At 41.2% G+C, this 20,243-nt stretch overlaps 1 protein-coding gene across 1 annotated transcript; it reads right to left on the bottom strand.

Moving 5' to 3' along the window:
* Nucleotides 1-1,871: 1,871 nt before the first annotated feature.
* Nucleotides 1,872-19,744, bottom strand: BBS8 (tetratricopeptide repeat protein 8). Its single transcript, XM_067769259.1, has 5 exons — nt 19,078-19,744; nt 4,065-4,255; nt 3,267-3,964; nt 2,965-3,139; nt 1,872-2,159 (listed from the first exon to the last, which is right to left on the bottom strand). Exons 1-5 carry the CDS (start codon nt 19,742-19,744, stop codon nt 1,941-1,943), a joined length of 1,950 nt encoding a protein of 649 aa, XP_067625360.1. The 3' UTR covers nt 1,872-1,940.
* Between the last annotated feature and the right edge of the window lie 499 nt (nt 19,745-20,243).

Here is a 20,243-nt window from a genome sequence, read left to right on the forward strand (position 1 = left end):
CAGTTGTATGAAAAATTTTCCTGTATTATAGCACTCATCAACAGTTTTAATTTTATATCCATATTGTATAAACCCATTATAGGGGTACCCGGGTCCACGTTTTGGGCTATATCTCGAGACCCTAGCCTCGAAGTTGTATGAAAATTATCCTGTACTATAGCACTCATCAACAGCTTTCATTTGATATCCATATTGTATAAACACATTCTAGGGGTACCCGGGTCCACGTTTTGGGCTATATCTCGAGACCCTAGCCTCCCAGTTTTATGAAAATTATCCTGTACTATAGCACTCACCAACAGCTTTCATTTGATATCCATATTGTATAAACACATTCTAGGGGTACCCGGGTCCACGTTTTGGGCTCTATCTCGAGACCCTAGCCTCCCAGTTTTATGAAAATTATCCTGTACTATAGCACTCACCAACAGCTTTCATTTGATATCCATATTGTATAAACACATTCTAGGGGTACCCGGGTCCACGTTTTGATCTCAAGACCCTAGGCACGTAGCGAAAAAAAAGGTAGACGTTGGCCGATTCTCAGACCTACCCAATATGCTCACAATATTTCATGAGAATCGGTTCAGCCGTTTCGGAGGAGATAAGCCTCTAACACCGTGACAGAAGAATTTTATATATTAGATGATTGATCTGAATGACGATAATTTAATATCTGCTGGCATTCACAAGAAATATTCCATACGATCACTTGGTATAATTCTTAGATTATGATGAGCCAACACTAGATGATCCTAATACTCCAATGCATATACAAGGAACAGAAAGATATGTACAGATGTTAACATCTGTTTCCAAACGTGTCATAAGAAAAACCTCAAGTTGTTACGGCTGTTACAGCAGAAAGACGTGAAAAACAACCACGAATGGAGAGCAAAAAAGATTTTAAAAAATAATAACATAACATTACTTTTATTTTGAAAAATACGTTAAAATGGTCAATTCTAAGTAAAAAAATAATTTTTTAAATAAATTACATTAAAATTAAAAAAAATTGTGATTTTTTGCTTATTATTTGAAAATATGGTTTTTTTTTTTTAAATTTGTTTCTACTAAAACGAATTCGGAAAAAGAAAAACTGTCTGAATGAAGGTTGTTTGAAGTATTCTGAACATATTTTATCTGTAAAGAAAAAAAAAAATTCCATAAGAAATTTGTTAAAAATGATAATATAGTTGTTAAAAGTTCATTTTTGGCAAATTTCTCATAATTTAAGCCTAATATCTTTACTAAAATTCAAAAATACTATAGATATTAATACAGATTCTGAAATGTACGTAAAATACCTTTAAAGTAAGCCCAATATGATATTTTTCCTTCTGATAGAATTAGAAGCTATGAAGATTTTTTGGCCAAACCCTACATTCATATGGCAAAATATCTATTTTGAAAAAATCGGGACCTCGAAATCGGACTTAGAGCTATGGTGTCTTCAGAAATTTTTCTTAGAATCATCTGTAGATTACGTTTTTGCTAAACTCCTGATGGAAAAAAAACTTGACCCGCTATAATGTATATGTACATTAGGGCGGGTCAAGTTGAATGGGGAAAAATGGGGAAAAAACTTCAGGTGCACATCCAGTTTCTGAATTTATGGGTCATACTGAGAAATATTGTCCATGGGACCATAGGTCTGAAATGCATTTCGAGCCTCCCTAATTTTGTTAGGAAATTGTATATCCCAATTCGAATCCGATTTTGACACTTATTTTCATGTATTTTATTTGTGAGAGCCGCTATTCGGATTGGGATATAAAATTTTCTAACAAAATTGGGGATGCTCGAAATTCATTTCAAACCTATGGTCCCATGAACAATATTACTCAGTATGTCCCATAGATTCAGAAACTGGATGTTCCTTTTCAACAATAAATTTGACCCACCCTAATATACATATGTGTGCTATATTTAATAAATTATTAGAGTTTATAATGAGCTTGCATATATTCTAAATTATGATCGATTTCCGTACTGCTGACGAGCGCTTCCTTCGCGGCTTGCAGATAAGATTTGGCGCGCATCAAATCTCCTGAGTATGCTAAAAGTACAGCCAAATTATTCAGTGCAGCCCCGTAGCATGCGTCCGCGGTTAGGCAAAGCTGTAGACAACGTCGCGTTAAATGAAAATCCCCAGTTGACTTGGAAGATAAATAAATATGAGAAGTTAAAAAAAAAATCATACGATTTAGTATCAATAATATATGGTTGATAGGTTGTAGAAACTATAACAAATTCATAAAAGAACCGAAGCCAAAGCACTCGAAATATTTGTCTAAAGCAGGCATGCTTAACCAACGAACCGATATCATTTCGTTACGATAATTAACGTTAATAAACGAAACAAAGTCATTTCGTTTCGTTTATTAACGTTAAGAACGTCAAATTAACGAAATGATTTTGTTTCGTTTTCTGCCCTATCATATCGAAATCAAATCGTTTATGTTGATTATTAATTTCAAACTATGCTGGCAAAGCTGATTGATGGCGGAGTCATTAAAGGTGAAAGCATTAGCCAAGCTGATTGCCACTTTTCTCATGAATTTTGACAGTACGAACATTTCTCAGAGTATTTTTGACATTACCACCAACGAATTACACAAACAAATTACATGGAGTTTGTGTGTGTATGTCCGCTCGCTGTTACCACCTTACGGCTTCACCATAGCTATAGCATTGCCAGCACAATTCAAACATAAAGTATCACGTTTTTGTTAACGTTTTTAACGTTAACGAAAGCTTTACGTTTCGGTTAAAAACGAGATACAATTTATCTTGATAATTTTTTTATCGATAATATTTCGAAGTGTTTCAACAGAAACGGTGGAAAATTTTTGATAAACGATTAGCTTAACGTTAAGGTGCATCCCTGGTCTAAAGCATGGATCTCCAAAAATGTTAAGTGATTGTTTTTTCGCATAAGCAATGCGATATATACATACATACCAATGCCACAAAGCTCAAGTTGTACCAAATATCCGCTTTCTGATCAGCCGAGTTGGATAGATTAATGGCTCGCTGAAAGCAAGGTAGCACCAAATCAATTTGTCCGCCGTACAGACAACATAAGGCAATATTGCAGTAGAGTTCAGCCGAATAGATACCCAACGAAAGAATGCGTCTAAATTAAAAGCAAAAATGAACAATACCATGAAGGCCCTAAGTAAGTTGCGCTGTAATAAGGAGCCATGTCGGGATAGCCCTTAATCTAAGTCCCTTTCAGGACAATACACTCTTATTCGATTTACCTGTAATACATAAGGGCCATCTCTGGATTACCATCATAAAAATAATTCATCGCAATAGAAGCGAGCGCCTCGACGTTTATGGGATCGAGTTTGGTGATTAATCGATAGATTTGTATAGCATCATCCGCTTTAGACATCGCATCGAAAATGCGTGCTTGCTCGATACGAAATGTGACATTGAAAGGATGCTGATCCACGGCCATACCAATGAGGTCGAGCGCACGTTTAGGCTCACTCAGACGCTGATACAAACGTGACAGCAATAAAAATGTATCGGGATGTGGAAATCCAGCTAACGATTGCACCAAATAAATCTCAGCTTTCCTTGGCATACGCATGATAAGTAGACATCTGCCCATTTGTTGATCCCACCACCAATCGACCGGTGCTCCAGTACGACTAGAACCCACAGTGCGTTTCTGTTTATGTATCTCCATAACCGCCTCACACAGGGAATATGCTTTGGGAACGTCCGACTCATGATAGTAAAGAAATTGAAAGAGCGCTTTAATGAGTGCCTCCCGCTCGGCGTAGATGGTCGGATTGAGACGCGAAGCTTGATAAAGCTTAGCAGTGACATCACCCACGGTATAGGCAGCTGCTGATGTGGCACGAATGCGCGAAGCTGTGCCACAACGCGATGCTGGTCGGCTACCAACTGAAGATCCCGGCCGTGAAGTAGCTGTACCAGGACGTACCTAGGAAGGAATATAGATATCATTAAAAAACTACCCGCGCCCATATTTCCTAAGAATGTCTTGGTAGGCATTTTTTTTTTCATTATTCATTTTGGCTTACCACGCCAGATTTGGGTCTACTGCGAGCAGTCGCTGTACGACTACCTTCGCTCAGAGGTAGTCCATTTCTCGAAGATGCTGTTTTGCTGGCACGTAGAGTGCTTGTACTTGGTCGTGGTATAAACGCGGTTTTAATTGAGGTACCTGGCCTGGCGGCTGTGGCGATTCGCTCCAACTCTATTTCCTCATTCTCTGCATGTAGTTAATATATTTGGATGGATACACGAAATTAAAAAAAGAAGTGGCAAAGGCGAAAAAGAGTTTTTGTAAGTTTTAAACTACACGAGAAATCAAAATAAGAAGAAGTGTCCGTCGTACCCGCATTTTAAGCGAATGTAATATAATACACTATAAGCTAATACATATGTATGTGTCCAGGCTATTGGCGGTATCAGGTCATCATGCAACGTGCAATAACCAAAATGCAGCACCAATCGACAAAAGCGCATACAAACAAAGTTGCCAGAGAACTGCACGAGCGCCAATGTCCCAAGGTGAGTATACTTGTGCTTCGCATTTAGCGAAGGCACATTGAATGAGGAGGTGAGGGGTTGAATTGTGGTTCGTTGTTTCTGCAGAAATACTTGGCCCTAGTTAGACAGCTCGTTTGAGGCTAAAGACCACGTGATTTTGGATATGTGAGGTCCGCTCCGGTACTTGCACCTTTCGGTACTAGCTTGGCTGCTTCGAGAGCGATTTTTTTGATCCGTCGAACCTTTCAGTCTGGGTTCAGTCGCCTTTAATGACAGGCATTCCTACACCGGGAGTTTTGAAGCCCCTTAACCCACTCGGGTAGCTACTTAAATATCGTCCCCTGTACTTTATTCTGCGTTCCTTTTGACCTATTATATATTTGCATAATTTACCAATTAAGAGCAACTAGTAGTATGCTTTTAAAGTGAGTACCTACCTTAAGGCTCAACTTCACGGTGTCAAAACACAACGGATCTAATTGTATGATCAGTGGCCGAACTATCGGCCCCATGTTGCCAACCTAAACACTTCGCAGCCGAATCATTGGTACCAAATTAGCTTGTAATCGGGTGTACAATCTTAAGGTCTTATCTTGGTTAGATACGAAGTATATTCAGTCTATTCAGGAAAATGTCATCCGGTTGCAAGGCAACTCCACCTGACTTCTTCTTGATTACCATTCTATTCCAAGCATAAATAATTCACAGAATCAGTTCTGACGCTTAGGACACCGCCAGATACATAATACAATTTCACAGTTTTAATACAAGTATTAAGGGATGTGAATTGCCTTTTCTGAGCCCGGACGTCCTGCATCAGAATTAAGGGATGTAATTACAACCTTTCTTGCGCATTGAATTAAAATGTCCGTTCGCTGTAGAATAACTACTTCAATGTAATCTGTTCAAAATCTCGGCCCCTTGACAAAGCGATAAGATACAAAAGATACATCTTCATTACACACATAATGAGGGGCAAAGCACTGTTAACACAACAACATACAACTTCATTAAACCAGTTACTAATCACATTTACTCTAGATACAATGCCAACCGTTCAGCATAGCCAAAACAGTTCAAAAAGTAGAGCAAGCACAAACCCATACTTGCAAATTATCAAGTGTTATTCACAAACGATAGGCATCTGATTTATTTCGAGGATACTCCGAACAGTTTAGGAATGTTTTCAGTCTTATCCTTGACCTTTCGCTGAAGAATTTTTGATGTATGCTTAGGCTAGAATAAGTAAAGAAAATGTTTCCCCTTGTGGGCGGACCAGGATAAAACTTTATTGCCAACTTTCCAAAAAAGATTATTGCATTACTCCGAAGAGAATGCTTTATTGTCAACTTAAGCTTAGAATAGACTGAATAGCTTTATTAAGAATATTTTATTTTCAACTCCCTCGAAACCCATTAAGATAAAAGCCAACATACAATACAAAGGGGCCGATCCCAAGGACCCAAGGAGGTGAGACCTGTGTACAAGCATCAAACGATACACTATAAACAGGTCGCAACTGGCTTATCCTGCTCACCGCGGTACAGTTTTTGTTGAACATGTTCGGGTCATGCAAGCGATGCACGTGCCCGCATTTCTCACCTCAGTTCAGTTAGTTTAGGATATGAAACCCGTTAATATGATTTAAACGAAAAGGAGAGTTAGGTGTGCGTCTGCCAAAAGTAGTTTAACATGGAATAACTACGGATTTGGCAAAGCCGTCCCCTTCGGATGGATTCTTGCCATGAAACTCTTTTCAGAAAAAAATCATCTATCGTTCAGATACCATTCAGAAAGTGAGGCGCCACCAAATCGGAAGAGAAGGTCAAAATACATCCCATCAGAGATATATCGTGCCTAGAGTATTATTATTAACAGCGATGAAATTTGTAGGATCGAAATTAAGGAATGAAGTGTCTACAGAATAGGGGTTACATACATATACACACGAGACAAAAAAATCTGCCTCAACCGAAAGAAAATTAAGGGTCTCATTCTCTATTACGAAACGAACGTTCGTTTCGCCTCTGAGACGAACCGTTAGTGTATTTGCACTATGTTAAACTATAGCAGCATATCATTTGACAATTGCTTTCGCCTTGCTGTTTGATATCAATAAGATGCGAACGAAAATGATAAAGAATACCATTGCAAAGGGAAATCGTTTGGAGGAGATTCGTTCGCCTGAGTTATCGTTCGCAATACAGAATGAAGCCCGAATTTAGTTAGCAATGCTCATTAATGTATTCGTTCGTCCGTCCGGCTATGCCTCGAAAGCACATTCCTATTCCATTTCTGCAATAACGCAAATTTTAATATGTGTATTTTAATGAAATTTGAACTACTTCTTCTTCTGACCTATTCTACTGAGAATAGGAATCATTATTATGTAGTTACGCCCGCTTCGGTGTTTTCTCATCTTCAGTGCGGTTTCACGTTTTCCAAGAAGAGCTTCCAAATTTGTCCGCCTTATTTTGAAGAGGCACTAAAATTTTTTTGAATCTCTTGGCCAAATACGATAGTCCTTAAAAACTTAAGTACTCATGTAGTTCTCTGATATATAGGCTTTTCAAACAAAAAAAATCTTATATGAAGCAAGAAATAAATAACAACAAGATGAAAATAAAACTTAAAATTCGGGGTGATTGAACACAATGGAATGCGAGAAGTGTGGCATGACTATTTGGGCATGATGAGATGGTGCACGGCTGCGCAGTGGCTATATGGCATGTTATGTTGTGCCAATGGAATGCAACTGAAATATTACAGTGCAACCAATATCCATCCGTTAAGCCACTCAAGTTCGGTATTTTTAATATTTATGTAGGAACGAATCTGTGTGTGTGTGTGTGTGTGTGTATGGAGCTGGTTAATACCTGGTAGGTCTTCTGGCATTACATTCTTATGTTTTATCTATATTTACAAATTACTAATTTGGTGATTAAAATGCCGGAATATATTTATTAAGAAAGCATTAAAGAGGTCATAAGGTAGATGGCCAGCGTTTATAAATTAAAATAATTTATCATTGGATAAACCCATATACATACATATTTGCCTGCAATCCTCCTTGTCATCTACCGATAATTCAATGGTACTTACAAGAAAATCTAATATCGGGCTAACGGAATATATTGTCCCTTGACTGAGCTTCGAAAGAGATCTTGGATTCCCAATTGGGCCGGAGGGTAGGTGCGTGGGTGCAAAAATTACATAAAATACTATTATTATAAATAATGGAAGGGATCGGGTCTGCTGTTTACTGCGTGGATCCAGAAATAAGAAGATCTTACAGGCTGCTAGATTTGCTGCAGCGTTTTTCAAGCGGAAATTATAGCAGTGAAGAAAGCAGCAGAAATTCTGGAGCTCCCTCGGGCGATTAAGGCTATGATCTCACACAGTATTTCATCAAGAAGTGTTCTGGAATGCAAAGAAGCATTTGAAAGACTTCGCTCGCCAGGTCAAGGCTCCAATTATAAAGGACGCCAGAATTGCCAGATATAACCCCCATAAAAAAATAAAAAATAAATGTAAGGCGCGATAACCTCCGAAGAGATTTTAGCCCGAGCTTCTCTTCCAATTTGCGTCATGCTCCTTTTTAATTTTTCCTACAAATTCGCGGGACGGGACCTACTTGTTTTATGCCGACTCCGAACGGCATCTGCGAGGCAGATGAGTTTTCACTGCGAGCTTTTCATGGCAGAAATACACTCGGAGTGCTTGCCAAACACTACCACTCCGCTTAGAAAAATTTTCTTCTAATTCAAAAACCTTATTTCTAAAATTTTGAAGTTGCTTTGCCCTGGGTGTGACCACAGGGTGTTCGGTGTGGTAGGCGGAGCACGTTACCATCACACCACGGTGGCCGCCAACCCCCATAAATACATTAATTTGAACCCGTTTTTGATGTTGTGTCCTCGTTCCTAGGTGAATATGGTAATATTATTATACGAGCCGTACCCGTGCGCATCCTGCGCAACCTATCTAAAAGTCTTTTATCTAATATCAACAGAAATCCGCTGTTCTATCAATCAATTAAAACATACAGATACAGCTTGCGCTGCCATCTGGCGTATGAGAGCAACTGCCGGTAATGCAGTGCAAATATTCACAATAGTGCCATAGTACAAATAGATTTCTTTGTGTGCTCACAATCGTTTATTTTTAGCAAATTATTTTAATAAAATATAGCTAAACAAAAGCACTACGACCAAAATTACCCAAAGCTCGCTAATAGCCCGAATCTCCAACGTTACAACCAAGACTTTATTTATAGATTTGGATTCCAAATAAGAGCGAAAAAGGGACCCGTACTTAAAAACAGCAATTAGAAATAATATATGATGTGGAGATTTTTATGTGATAGCTATAGTTTAATTTTCTTGATGCCATTGCCAGCATGGGACTGTCCCTTGTCAATACAACTGTGCCAACAAGATATGCTATGAACTGCTCTCCTAGTCTTCTCGACTATTATATTGTTTGTGATTAGTACAGTGTCATCAAGTTCGATGAAATATCCTTTATAACAGACCATGATCTAATTTTTTTGCTGCTTAGATATAAATAGAGATCGTAGTCATCTTAGCTGGTCCTTTACCTATCGTGACTTCCGCAACGTAAACGAAACTGCGCTTTTTTCTGATCTTAGTATTATTGACTGGAACTTATGCTGCATTCTTGAAACTACTGACGAAAAACTTGATTTTCTTGTAAGTGTCCTTAAATGTGTTTTTGACAAATATGTGCCTGTACGTGAAGTATCTGCTAAGTGCTCGTCTTGTCCTGTTTACGAAGAATGTTCAACTTGCTATCAAGGAGAGAAATAGGTTGCATTCTATGTAGAGAAGAAGACCTACGCAGGAAAATTGGCAAGCCTTCAAATTTTCTAGAAATAGGGCTCCATATATATAACAAGGCTAGAGTAACGCAAGTATTATGGTAGCTACAAAAGTGGTGCTAGCTCTCCGTCTGATTTTTGTCCGATTAGTGTCCTGCCAGCACTTTCGAAGGTTTTTGAAACAATAATACATGATCAGATTTCTAGACATATTAATGAGCATATTCTACTTTCCCCCTTCCAGTCAGGCTTTAGAAGAAATCATAGCTGTACAACTGCAATGCTTAAAATCTCGGATGATCTGATAACACCTTTTGACGATAATCATTTAACTTTGTTATGTCTGCTTGATTTCTCCAAGGCATTTGATTAGTCAATCATCCAGCAAGCTGCAATTTTACTTTGGGTGTGGTAGTCATGCTCTGAGCTTAATGAATAACTGAAAATGGTTTGTTACTAAATTGTGATAAGTCCTTTGTGCTACCTATCAGCAAAAATCTTAGCTCACTCGACATACGAGTACATATAAATAATGTGAACCTCCAGGTTTGATCATATTTCCCCTTGGAAACATCGTCTCTTTGGTTGTGGCATCTTAGACTATTTCAAGGCAGGAAATTGCATATTTTTATTTAAATTCATGATGTCGGCCACGCCGAACTATTTGCATACAAAATTAGTTTGTATCACAATTTAACGCGGTAACATCAGCAATACTTTTTTTCGTCAACACTATTCGTCTCTGCAACTCCATTCCGTCAAGTATAAAGAATAAGTTAAACAAAAGCAACCTTAGGCAAACGCTTTATGCGTATTTCCGTAGCCTTACTCCAGGAACATAGAAGAATGGCCAGCTTATCTCTTTTTGTTGAAACCCTCACTTGTAGTTTAAAATTTTATTTTATTACTATTCATCATTTTAACTCTAACTCTTACTTTTTAATTTTTATAAATCGCAAGCTTTATTTTAATGTGCAATTGTTTTTTTTGTACTATAAAAGATTTAAGAATCTTATTGTACTGATATATATTGAAATAAATACAACACAATACAATTTATTGACCGGCCAGTTCAACCCAACCTAAGCGTAAGGATCTGTAAACATTGGACTGTATGCTCCACTTATGTTTGCTGCATGCTTAGTCGCCCCTAAACAGTTTAAACTAGACTCTTTAATACCCAGCGCAGAGTGGAAATCTCCAAGTGCTTCCATGTTAACTTTACTAAAGGTTTCCTCCATGTTCTGAAACGCAGCTGGCATAAATGCTTTGCTCTCAAGGGATGTCATTCCCGTTGATTCTTGGGTTGGTTCAATAGACGAATAACAGTCCCTCCTCTTCTTCTTGTAGCAAAGCCCATCAAGGCTTTTGCCCTTCTCACAGATTTGTCGCAACCACTACTATCCTAGTAAGTTTGGCAATTTATAGTGAAATAGCTGAGTCTGAATAATCTGCGAGATTCTTCTTTGAACTTAAAAAATACACAGCGCGCCAAAAAGGATTTACCTTGCTGCTTAAACCATATTGTTGAATGAGAAAATCCCATGGGCCCTAATGAAGTTTCGTTGCTATTTCACAGAACTATCAAAGTTAAGATTCCTTTCATGGTAAATTCTATAAGAAGCTATTAGTTAACAAGCAGAGCTGTTGAGCTGTAGTCTTAGGGAATATCGCTTCAGGTATTATTTTAAGGCCTCACAGACGCATAATGACACACGATGCATTATAAGCAGAACGACATTTGATCTACCAATGTGATGAAAAGCTATCCGCGACATTGCCAAAGAGTTTGTCCATTTCTTTGTTAACTTTGACTCCGTCTGGCAAATGAATTAAATGAAGATCTATCATCAACTTTTGGAGAAGAGCAACATAAGCTATACTCTTACTTATACAGGCTGAGCAAGCACATACCTAGTGTATGTACCAAAATAGATCCACGATATGCCTTGTCTTCTAAGAGAAAAATAATTGAGGGCTCCAAATCAAAACGTAATAATTACAATCGAAAATGTAAGGTCTAAGTACAAAGCCAAATCGTGTTTCGGAGTTTTAATAAGTAGGACCAATTATTCCCTAATATGGTTATATCAAAATCCGAAAAAAATTGTATGTATGCACTCATCGTGTTTTGATTTGGAACTCCTCAAATCTGGTCTCACTCTTCAGAAATAGCCTATTTCCTAGAACTGCAATAAGACAATTTTGATAGAAACATCGAAAGGGCATGTCGGCTGAGCAGTGCCAAATGCAATAGCAGTTCCGAGCGTAGTAAAAATCGTAAAGAATTTTGATGGCTTATGGAAAGTCCCCAGCCTGGAAGCTCTGGAGTTCTTGATGGAGACACAATTTCTGGGTTGCGCAGCTGCGACGAACATCAGTATACAAGAAACCCTTACAAGCATCCTAAATCAGGATAAGATACTGTTAAATTAATCGAACCTTCAAATCGGAGGAACCGGCTGGGGTTATACTCATGACTGGGCGTATTGTGTGTGTATGTACCGAAAGCCTGCAGAAGAGCAGCCAAAGACTATAGATAAATAATTATTGACTTCCACCAGCTTCACGCGCCCGCTCCGTTGGTAGAATGATTACTAGTCGCAGCTATCAGGGACGCTTGCTGTCGCCACCGAAGATTGTCCAGTTCACTAAAAAAACTAAAATTCCCTCCTTCAACGTAATAGGAAAAACTATAAATAGCTCTTCTGAACACAAATATCTCGGCGTAATTCTCTGTCACTTGGTGACTCTACATTTATTCGAGAGTGGGTCGAACTCAAAAAAACTCTTTGAAGGTGTCAAAATTGACCTTATGCTTAATACGGATATTATTGTGGCAATTTTTGACCTGCAGGTTCGAGAGGAGAAATGGGATAAAGGGGTGTGGACGTTATAGTTTAAAGAAACCACGCAATAGTACCGAGCAGCTATACTGCTCCACGACAGTACAGAAGTTACAGACTCAGATACCAATGTAACGATATTTGTAACGGGGAGAACTGCTCCATGAGTATTCTCCCAGGGAAAAGCGATGAATACACTATTATGACAACCAAGTTGTTGTAAACCAAACGGAAAGATTGTTCCTACTTAAGTTCATATGGAAAGCGAGTGGTTTGTACAAGGATAATAAGTAAGTATGTGGTAGAACGGCACTCACCGAGTGAATTTACCGTGGATAAAATATTTATCCGAGTGAAAGTGCGAAAAGCTCGTATGAACGACTCCCGAAGCAAACTTTACTTAGAGAAATACACTGATAGTAAGAGGTGGGTTAGATATGTTGGTCGTGCACTACAGCGCTGCATTGCGGTCGTCGCGGCCTTGGGATATCTAGCAGAGAATTGCAGCAAACATCACGCCTTTTTTGCTTATATTGTCGCAGTTAATTGTTCTGCTGCAACGGAAGCTGTGATTGGGTTTAATATTGCGTTTACTGGCAAACGTGATTGTGTACTGTCATTAAGATTATAATGCTCTTTTATAACTGTTCAGTGCTAATCACGGGTAAAAATCGCTGCAACTAAGAGAATATTGTGACAAATGACGTTGATGTCCGAAAGATGCGGAATTGGAAAACGCAAACAAAGTTTTATTTTTTTCATAGAATTCCATTAGAATGATTCCTAGATATTTTGTGCAAGGTTTCTCCTGTAAGGTCACCCCTCCTAACTTAGGCTCGTCCAATTTTGGACCTTGTACCTCTTTGTAAACATGACCATATCCGACTTCTCCGCATTGACTTTCAACCCGACATTAGATGCCCAGGTATGAATATCCCGAAGCGCCCGATCCATCAAAGAACTAATCGTTGGAAGGCACTTTCCACTTATGACAATTGCAACGTCATCTGCGTAAGCCGTAAGTTTTACGGGCCCCTCATCGAATTGCTTGAGCAGTTGGTTGATGACCAGCGTCCACAGCAGAGGTGATAGCACCCCTCCCTGCGGCGTGCCCCTGTCCATTGATTTCGTGGCCTCGTACAATCCCCATTGTGATGTAATTTTCTGCAATTTAACATACAGCCGATCCATCTGATTAAGGCAGGATGTACTTTAATGTAATTAAGACCATCCATAATCGCCTATTTTGCAACATTATTGAAAGCCCCGGTAATGTCCAAGAAGACTCCTAGAGCATACACCTTATATTCCAGGGATTTCTCTATGCTTATTACCACCCTATGCAATGCGGTGTCTACCGACTTGCCTTTGGTGTACGCATGCTGTGTTGTGGAGAGCAGCTTTTCATCCACAATGGACTTTATGTACACATCTATCAGCCTCCCAAAGGTTTTGAGCAGAAATAATGTTAAGCTAATGGGTCTATAGTCTTTGGGATACACGTGACCGATCTTCCCCTCATTTGGTAGAAGAGCTCAGTTCTCCAAGAGTGCGGTACATGATTCAGTCTTATGCACCCATCGAATATTATTTGAAGCCATTCCACGACCGCCCTACTTGAGACTTGTAGCATGGCCGGGAATATACCATCTGGGCCCGGCGATTTAAACTTAGAAAACGTCTTCACTGCCCACTCGATCTTGGAATAGGTCACCAAGCCCGGCACTACTAGCTCCGTGATCGAAGTGTGAGTGATGTCTGATGGCTCTTCTAACCCGTCTTCCAATGGGAAATGTGTATCGAGAAGCACCTCAAGGGATTCCTCACTATTACGTGACCATTCCCCGTTCTCACGCCGGCCACCGTGGTGTGATGGTAGCGTGCTCCGCCTACCACACCGTATGCCCTAGGTTCGCACCCCGGGCAAAGCAACATCAAAATTTTAGAAATAAGGTTTTTAAATTAGAAAGCGGGGTCGCCTCTCGGCAGTGTTTGGCAAGCGCTCCCGGTGTATTTCTGCCATGAAAAGCTCTCAGTGAAAACTCATCTGCCTTGCAGATGCCGTTCGGATTCGGCATAAAACATGTAGGTCCCGTCCGGCCAATTTGTAGGGAAAATCAAGAGGAGCACGACGCAAATTGGAAGAGAAGCTTGGCCTTAGATCTCATCGGAGGTTATCGCGCCTTACATTTATTTTATTTTATTCCCCGTTCTCTTTCTTTATTAGTCCCTGGACTATGTTTCCCTTTGCTAGGACTTTTTTCAACAGAAACTTTTCCACGAGTTTCTCTTCGCCCTGGTAATTTCACGCTTGTAGATTCTCAGTAGATCCCTGTACTTATCCCGACACGCTTCGCTTTCCACGGTCTTTGCGAGCTTAAACATTTCTTTTACCTGTCTTCTTAGAAGACTCAGCTCATTGCTCCACCATGGCGGTTTTGCTTTTCCTCTGAATCTTCTTAGCTTTGTTATACGCAGTCATAAGCATCCTTGTTAGGAATTCATTCGACTCCTCCAGTTTCTCTACATTAGCAACCTCTTTGGGTTGTACCAGTTTTGTTTCTACATGTTTCTGGAATTTAGTGCAATTCGTTGACCTAGGGTTTCTAAAGGTTCCTCACTTCTCTACCCTCTTTAGGGGGATGCTGAAGCTGATATACGCATGGTCGGAGAAGGATGGTCTATCAAGAACCATCCAATCATACCTTGATATATCACGCTCGGAGCTCAATGTAGGTAGGTAGGTTGAACTGGCCGGTCCATGAGGACCTCACATAGACTGATTGAGTCCGTAGTGTTACCAGAAGTTTGTTTTAACGACCAAACTGAAAAACCCTATCAAAAACCAGGACCTATGTTATAAAATAACTCCGTCCTCTTGGCAAATACTAGAAGCTTCCTAGGACTTAAGCCACTTGCTGCTTCTAGATCTGACAGCTGTATCACTCCTAATAGCTGGAGTCTTAGCCTGGCAAGTGCAGGGCACGAGCACAGAACGTGCTCGATCGTTTCCTCCTCCAAGCCGCACTTCCTACACCTGCTTTCACTGACCAAGCCTAATTTAAAGGCATGTGACGCCAGAAGGCAGTGTCCAGTCAGAATACCCGTCATGAGTCTACAGTCCTCTCTTTTTAATGATAGAAGCAACTGTGTTAGTCTAAGGTTGTAAGACCTACACATAATCTTCGACACTTTACAGCCCCGCGCTTGAACCCACGCCTTTTCTGCTTGGTCGATCATGTGCACCTCTCGCCTTCGCTTAATCTCGCCCAATCTAATTGGGACGTCTACGGAGCAAGCTTCAAGGGATGCGCCCTTTTTAACTAATTCGTCCGCTTTTTCATTCCCATCTATTCCCATATGCCCTGGGACCCAATATAGATGTATGCTTCTCCCTGTCCCGATTCTCTCCAGAGACTGCTTACACTCTAACACGCATTTAGATGCTGTGCTATGCGAGATTATTGCCTTAATTGCTGCTTGACTGTCAATATAAAAGTTAACACGGTTGCAGCTTAAGCTATTCTCTTCCAGGGTTTCTACTGCTTTGGTTACGGCTAATATTTCCGCTTGGAAAATGCTACAGTAATCCGGCAGCCTGTAGGATCTGCTTAATTCCGGATCAGCGCAGTATACCGCAGACCCTACTCCTTCCACTATTTTGGAACCATCGGTGTACACATGTATCGCCCCGTCCGCCATTTGCGCACCCTTGCGCCAACCGTCCACCTCTATTGTGGCCTTAAGATCTCCCTCAAAGTGCAGGTAGGGAATCATGTAGTCTGTTCGTCGGAGCTCAATGTAATATCCAGAACATTGCTGGATTTTGGACCAATGTATGTAGGGACATTTCCCCTGTTGGCTATCTGCAAATTGGTTTGCAGGATGTAACAAAATAGAGATTCGTCTCTCTCGTTCGTATCTGCTCCTCCCCACGCATTGTGGTGCGCATTTTCATCTGCGCCTATGACCAACCACTCCTTTGCGCCTTCCTCCTGTACTAGCCTTTTACACTCCATCGGTGGAACCTCCGCAGCATGGGCCATGTAGCAGGACGCCAGGATAAATGCCTGCTTATTCTTTTGCTCAACGGCCACCGCAACGAGATCCTCAGTGGTGTAATTGGGCAGCATATATGAATGCAGCTGTTTCCTTACCATTACTACAGCTCGCACCCGTCCTTCCGTTTGCGCGTAGTAAGCGCCAAACCCGCGCGCGCTAAGTCCAGAAACCTTTCCTCCCGATGAGAGCTACGGTTCCTGGATCAGCGCCACGTCAAACGAACCCTACTCAAGGGTTTGGAGGATTTCGCTCGACACCACTTTACTGTGTTGGAAGTTCATCTGTAGGACTCGCAGCACCATTGGGCTGTTTGTCCCCCTCCAGCACCTTCGTCTTGACGTCGTCGTCCTCCCCTTGCCCTTTTGATTTAGAGTATTCGAGGCCCCCTTCAGCCTCTCGTGACTGCTGTGCCGGGTGTTCCTCTCTGCGAGTCAGAGCACCATTTAACGGTTGGTCCTCTTCTAGCACGTTCGTGGTGACGTCGGGGACCTCCACCTGTCTTTTTCTCCCTAGGCTTTTGAGGTCCTTTCCGACTTCGCCCACCTCTAGCGTGTTAGGGTTTTTATCCTCGGGACTTCTTTTCTTGAGTCGCATGTAAATTTTGCCAGTGCCAAAGGACATTTTGCCAAGCTGCGTGTACAAAATATCCTCCGCCTGCTTGTTTATTTGGAAGATGTAGAACTGACCATCCTCGGTAGGCCGAGATACAGAAAGTACCTTCCAATCCTGTGTCGGTATGTTCGGATTCTGATTCTGCAGAAGTCACAGTGTATCCTCCGACTTCATCACGCATGGTATCCATATCTTAACTTTCGGTACCGTGGGGATTTGCGCTTTATCCACCACATCAAACCGCGCGTTCGTGCCTTGCCTTTGGAGGTTTGGAACCACTTCCTCCAACCACCGCAAGCTCGCGATGTTGTCGCACGCTATCATCTTCACACCATTAGACCATCCCCCCGACACAAAGGTTGGAAGAGGCTTACTTGGTTGTTCCCGCATCATCTTAAACATTAAGCTAATAAGCTCCCTTTCCACAGATCTCCACCTTTCAGTAGTCATTTGTCCGAAAAGACTGCTACTATCAACCAGCGCCACAGTCAGTGACTGCTTTGCCACATCACTCATCTTCTCGGGAAAAAGCAGGAGTCTTAGTGTTATCTCCCTTTGGCACCTCCGAGAAAGCCGGAGTCTTAGCGTTAACTCCCTTTAGCGCCTCCGAGAAAGCCGGAGTTTCAGCGTTAACTCCCTTTGGCTTACCTCCTACTTCCGTAGTTGGAAATTCCCTCTGACTCGCAGCTTTCGAGGTAGTTGCTACCTCGCTATTGGAGCCCATCTGTCTTACATCTTTGGGCCTACTTGTCTTGTCTATGCGACTGCCCTGCCTCGCGTCTCTAGGACTGGGTCCTTTCTGCCTCTTGAAAGCAGGCTTGTTGCCTTCCGCCGAACGTTGCCTATTCATTCTGCCATTCGACGCTTCTTCCTCCTCGTACCGGTTGCAGAACCGAGGGTTTCTCGCAGCAAACCTTTTGAGCTGCCTTCGACCTATTTCTACCGCATTATGGGCCCATTCCAAGCGCTCGATCTCCACTTCTGTTGGGTCGACCACTGCTCCCAAGCGTTGTACAATTCTTAGTGCTGCACGGTACTGCGAGAGAACTCTTTTACTTCCTCTGCTCCGTACCCTTCTTCACTCTTCTACTCCGTTTTCATTTGTGTACTTCTCCAACGCGAAGTTCATTGAATCAGCACTACTCTCGCTCTCCGAGTCCACCGCATCGCTTAATTCGTATTTGTCGTCCTTGGATTGCAACTCAGTCCTCCTCTTTACATCGTCCTTATTACAATCAGGTAATGAGTCATTCATCATGGTTGTACGACCACCTGCCCGACAGGGCGGGCTCAGCGGTCCAGTATTATATACGGGGAAAGAACCGTCCGCCACAGCAGCGCCCCTTACTGTGGTAAGGCCATAAATACTTCCCGAGGTGGCCCGGTATCGGGAAGGCTCCGTTCGAATACAGCCGAATTTATCCCCTGGCTGCAAATCGTCCAATAGGCACGGTCCACATAACACCCTGGATTAGGGGGTTGGCAGCGTTGGTGCGACATTAAAAGTGCTATAATTTCTTTTTTTATTGACTAAGGGTAATGGTTCAAAATCAACAATTTCATAAATTGAGAAATATTTTCGCTTGGTTAAACAAAAAGAACACTTTATTGGGGACAATTAGCTGACCTAATTATGTGAAAACGACTTCATAGCTCGAAAGGACATTAAAAGCAAATATGCGGGTGTTCAAGACCAAAATAATGACGTTTCATAAATCGGATGTCAAAGAACCAAGTTGAAATAAAAAAGATAATTTCGGCGCAATGTTTTTAATCTTTTGTACGGCGTCAAGCTCATTAAACATATGCCATCAAAGCAGATGAGGCTATGAACTTCTAAAAACAATTTCGGCTGTATTTTGAAGGATCAAAAAAATTTATAATTTTTTTCCGAAACCCTCTCAACATAAGCTTCAAATTTAGGGGCGCACTTTCACAACTTTTTTTTTTTGGACGAGGACCAAGCCAGTCTAATAAGTATACACGGTTGCATACTCGCATGTATGTTTGTCTGTATGTCTGACTTAAGCAATTAGCATTTCAGTAAACTTTAAATTGCACAGCATTTTACGCAGCTAAATACCAATGTTGATTATACATTTTGGCTACTGTGCACTTTTGCTACACTTTGTGCGTCATACACATACATACATATATGCACACATACATTCGCACACTTACCTCCATCGAAAGCATCATCCGTCTCAAGATCGTCAATGTAGACACGTTGGGTAAGTGCGCGCATTTTTAGTTGCCAAACGCCCTCCATCATCCACGTGGGCATGCATACTTTATTGTTATTACCGTTGTTGTTGTTGTGGTTATTATTTTTGTTATTCTTAAAGTTTTGACTAAAGCCTCGCCCTTGCCTGGAGGACGACACATTACTTTGCATGTTATTCACACGACTGTGGATGCTGCCGCCACCACTACCACGAGCACCAGCACCAGCACCACCTCCCCCTCCTCTACCAAGAAATTGTGCATCAGCATCATGGCTCTCCGTTTGTGCGGTAAACATTTGCACATTTGTTTCATGCCCAGCTCGCAACATACCATTGCACACCTCAATGCATTTTTCATATTTTCTTCGTCGAAATAAGGAGACGGCTTGAAAATATTGCCACTCAAGTGCTGCCACTGTTATTATTGGTGTTTGTTGTTGCTGAGGCTGTGTTTGAGGCGGCGGGGATCGGGAGCGTGAATGTGGCTGCGTTGAAAGTGATGCCAGGGCCGAAGATGATGAAGTTGAAGCTGAAGTCGTCATACTTAGATTGTTGGCGGTGCCCAGTATCATTCGGGTGACGGGCACTGATGCCAATGGAGCCAAAGGAGTTGCTGCCATCATTTTACTGATCTTTAGTGGTCTTTGGCTTACTTATTCGTATATTTTCTTGTATGTCCCTTTAGCTTATTGCCTAATTTCGTTTTTGTATTGAAATATTGTTGATTTGAATTGGTTTTATTTTGCCTTTTAAGCTATGTACATTAGGGTGCGCCTTATTTGTATAGCTAACATATTTAACTTAGTTAAATAGCAAATTATTGCCTAAAAATGTTCGTTAGCTTATAAGAAATGGGGGCTCCTTAACTTTGTAAAAATGGGATTACGAGATGACGCTTCGCAAAGACCCAATATATGGATTGACTTATTTTCTAATTCTTTAATGGTGCTTATTTCCGGAAAGTACCGGGTAAATACCCGGCAAAGAACCAGCCGCTAAACTTGCCACTTGTTTGTACGGGGCTAGCAACGTTTCTTTATCTTTTCACCAAGTGCTGCCGGAAGGGGACTTGACGATTTTGTTGCGGCTTTGTACTTTGGATACAATTTCGGTGACATGCGC

Source organism: Eurosta solidaginis, chromosome 2 (assembly GCF_040869045.1).
Source record: "Eurosta solidaginis isolate ZX-2024a chromosome 2, ASM4086904v1, whole genome shotgun sequence".
Lineage (NCBI taxonomy): Eukaryota > Metazoa > Arthropoda > Insecta > Diptera > Tephritidae > Eurosta > Eurosta solidaginis.

Bases quoted from the DNA above. Each gene is read 5' to 3' on its own strand.
- BBS8 (XM_067769259.1), bottom strand. From the start codon at position 19,744: ATGATGGCAGCAACTCCTTTGGCTCCATTGGCATCAGTGCCCGTCACC. The intron at 4,256-19,077 runs GTAAGTGTGCGA...AACTACATGCAG, and splicing joins GGATGATGCTTTCGATGGAG to AGAATGAGGAAATAGAGTTG. The intron at 2,160-2,964 runs GTATGTATGTAT...TTATCTTCCAAG, and splicing joins ACTTGAGCTTTGTGGCATTG to TCAACTGGGGATTTTCATTT.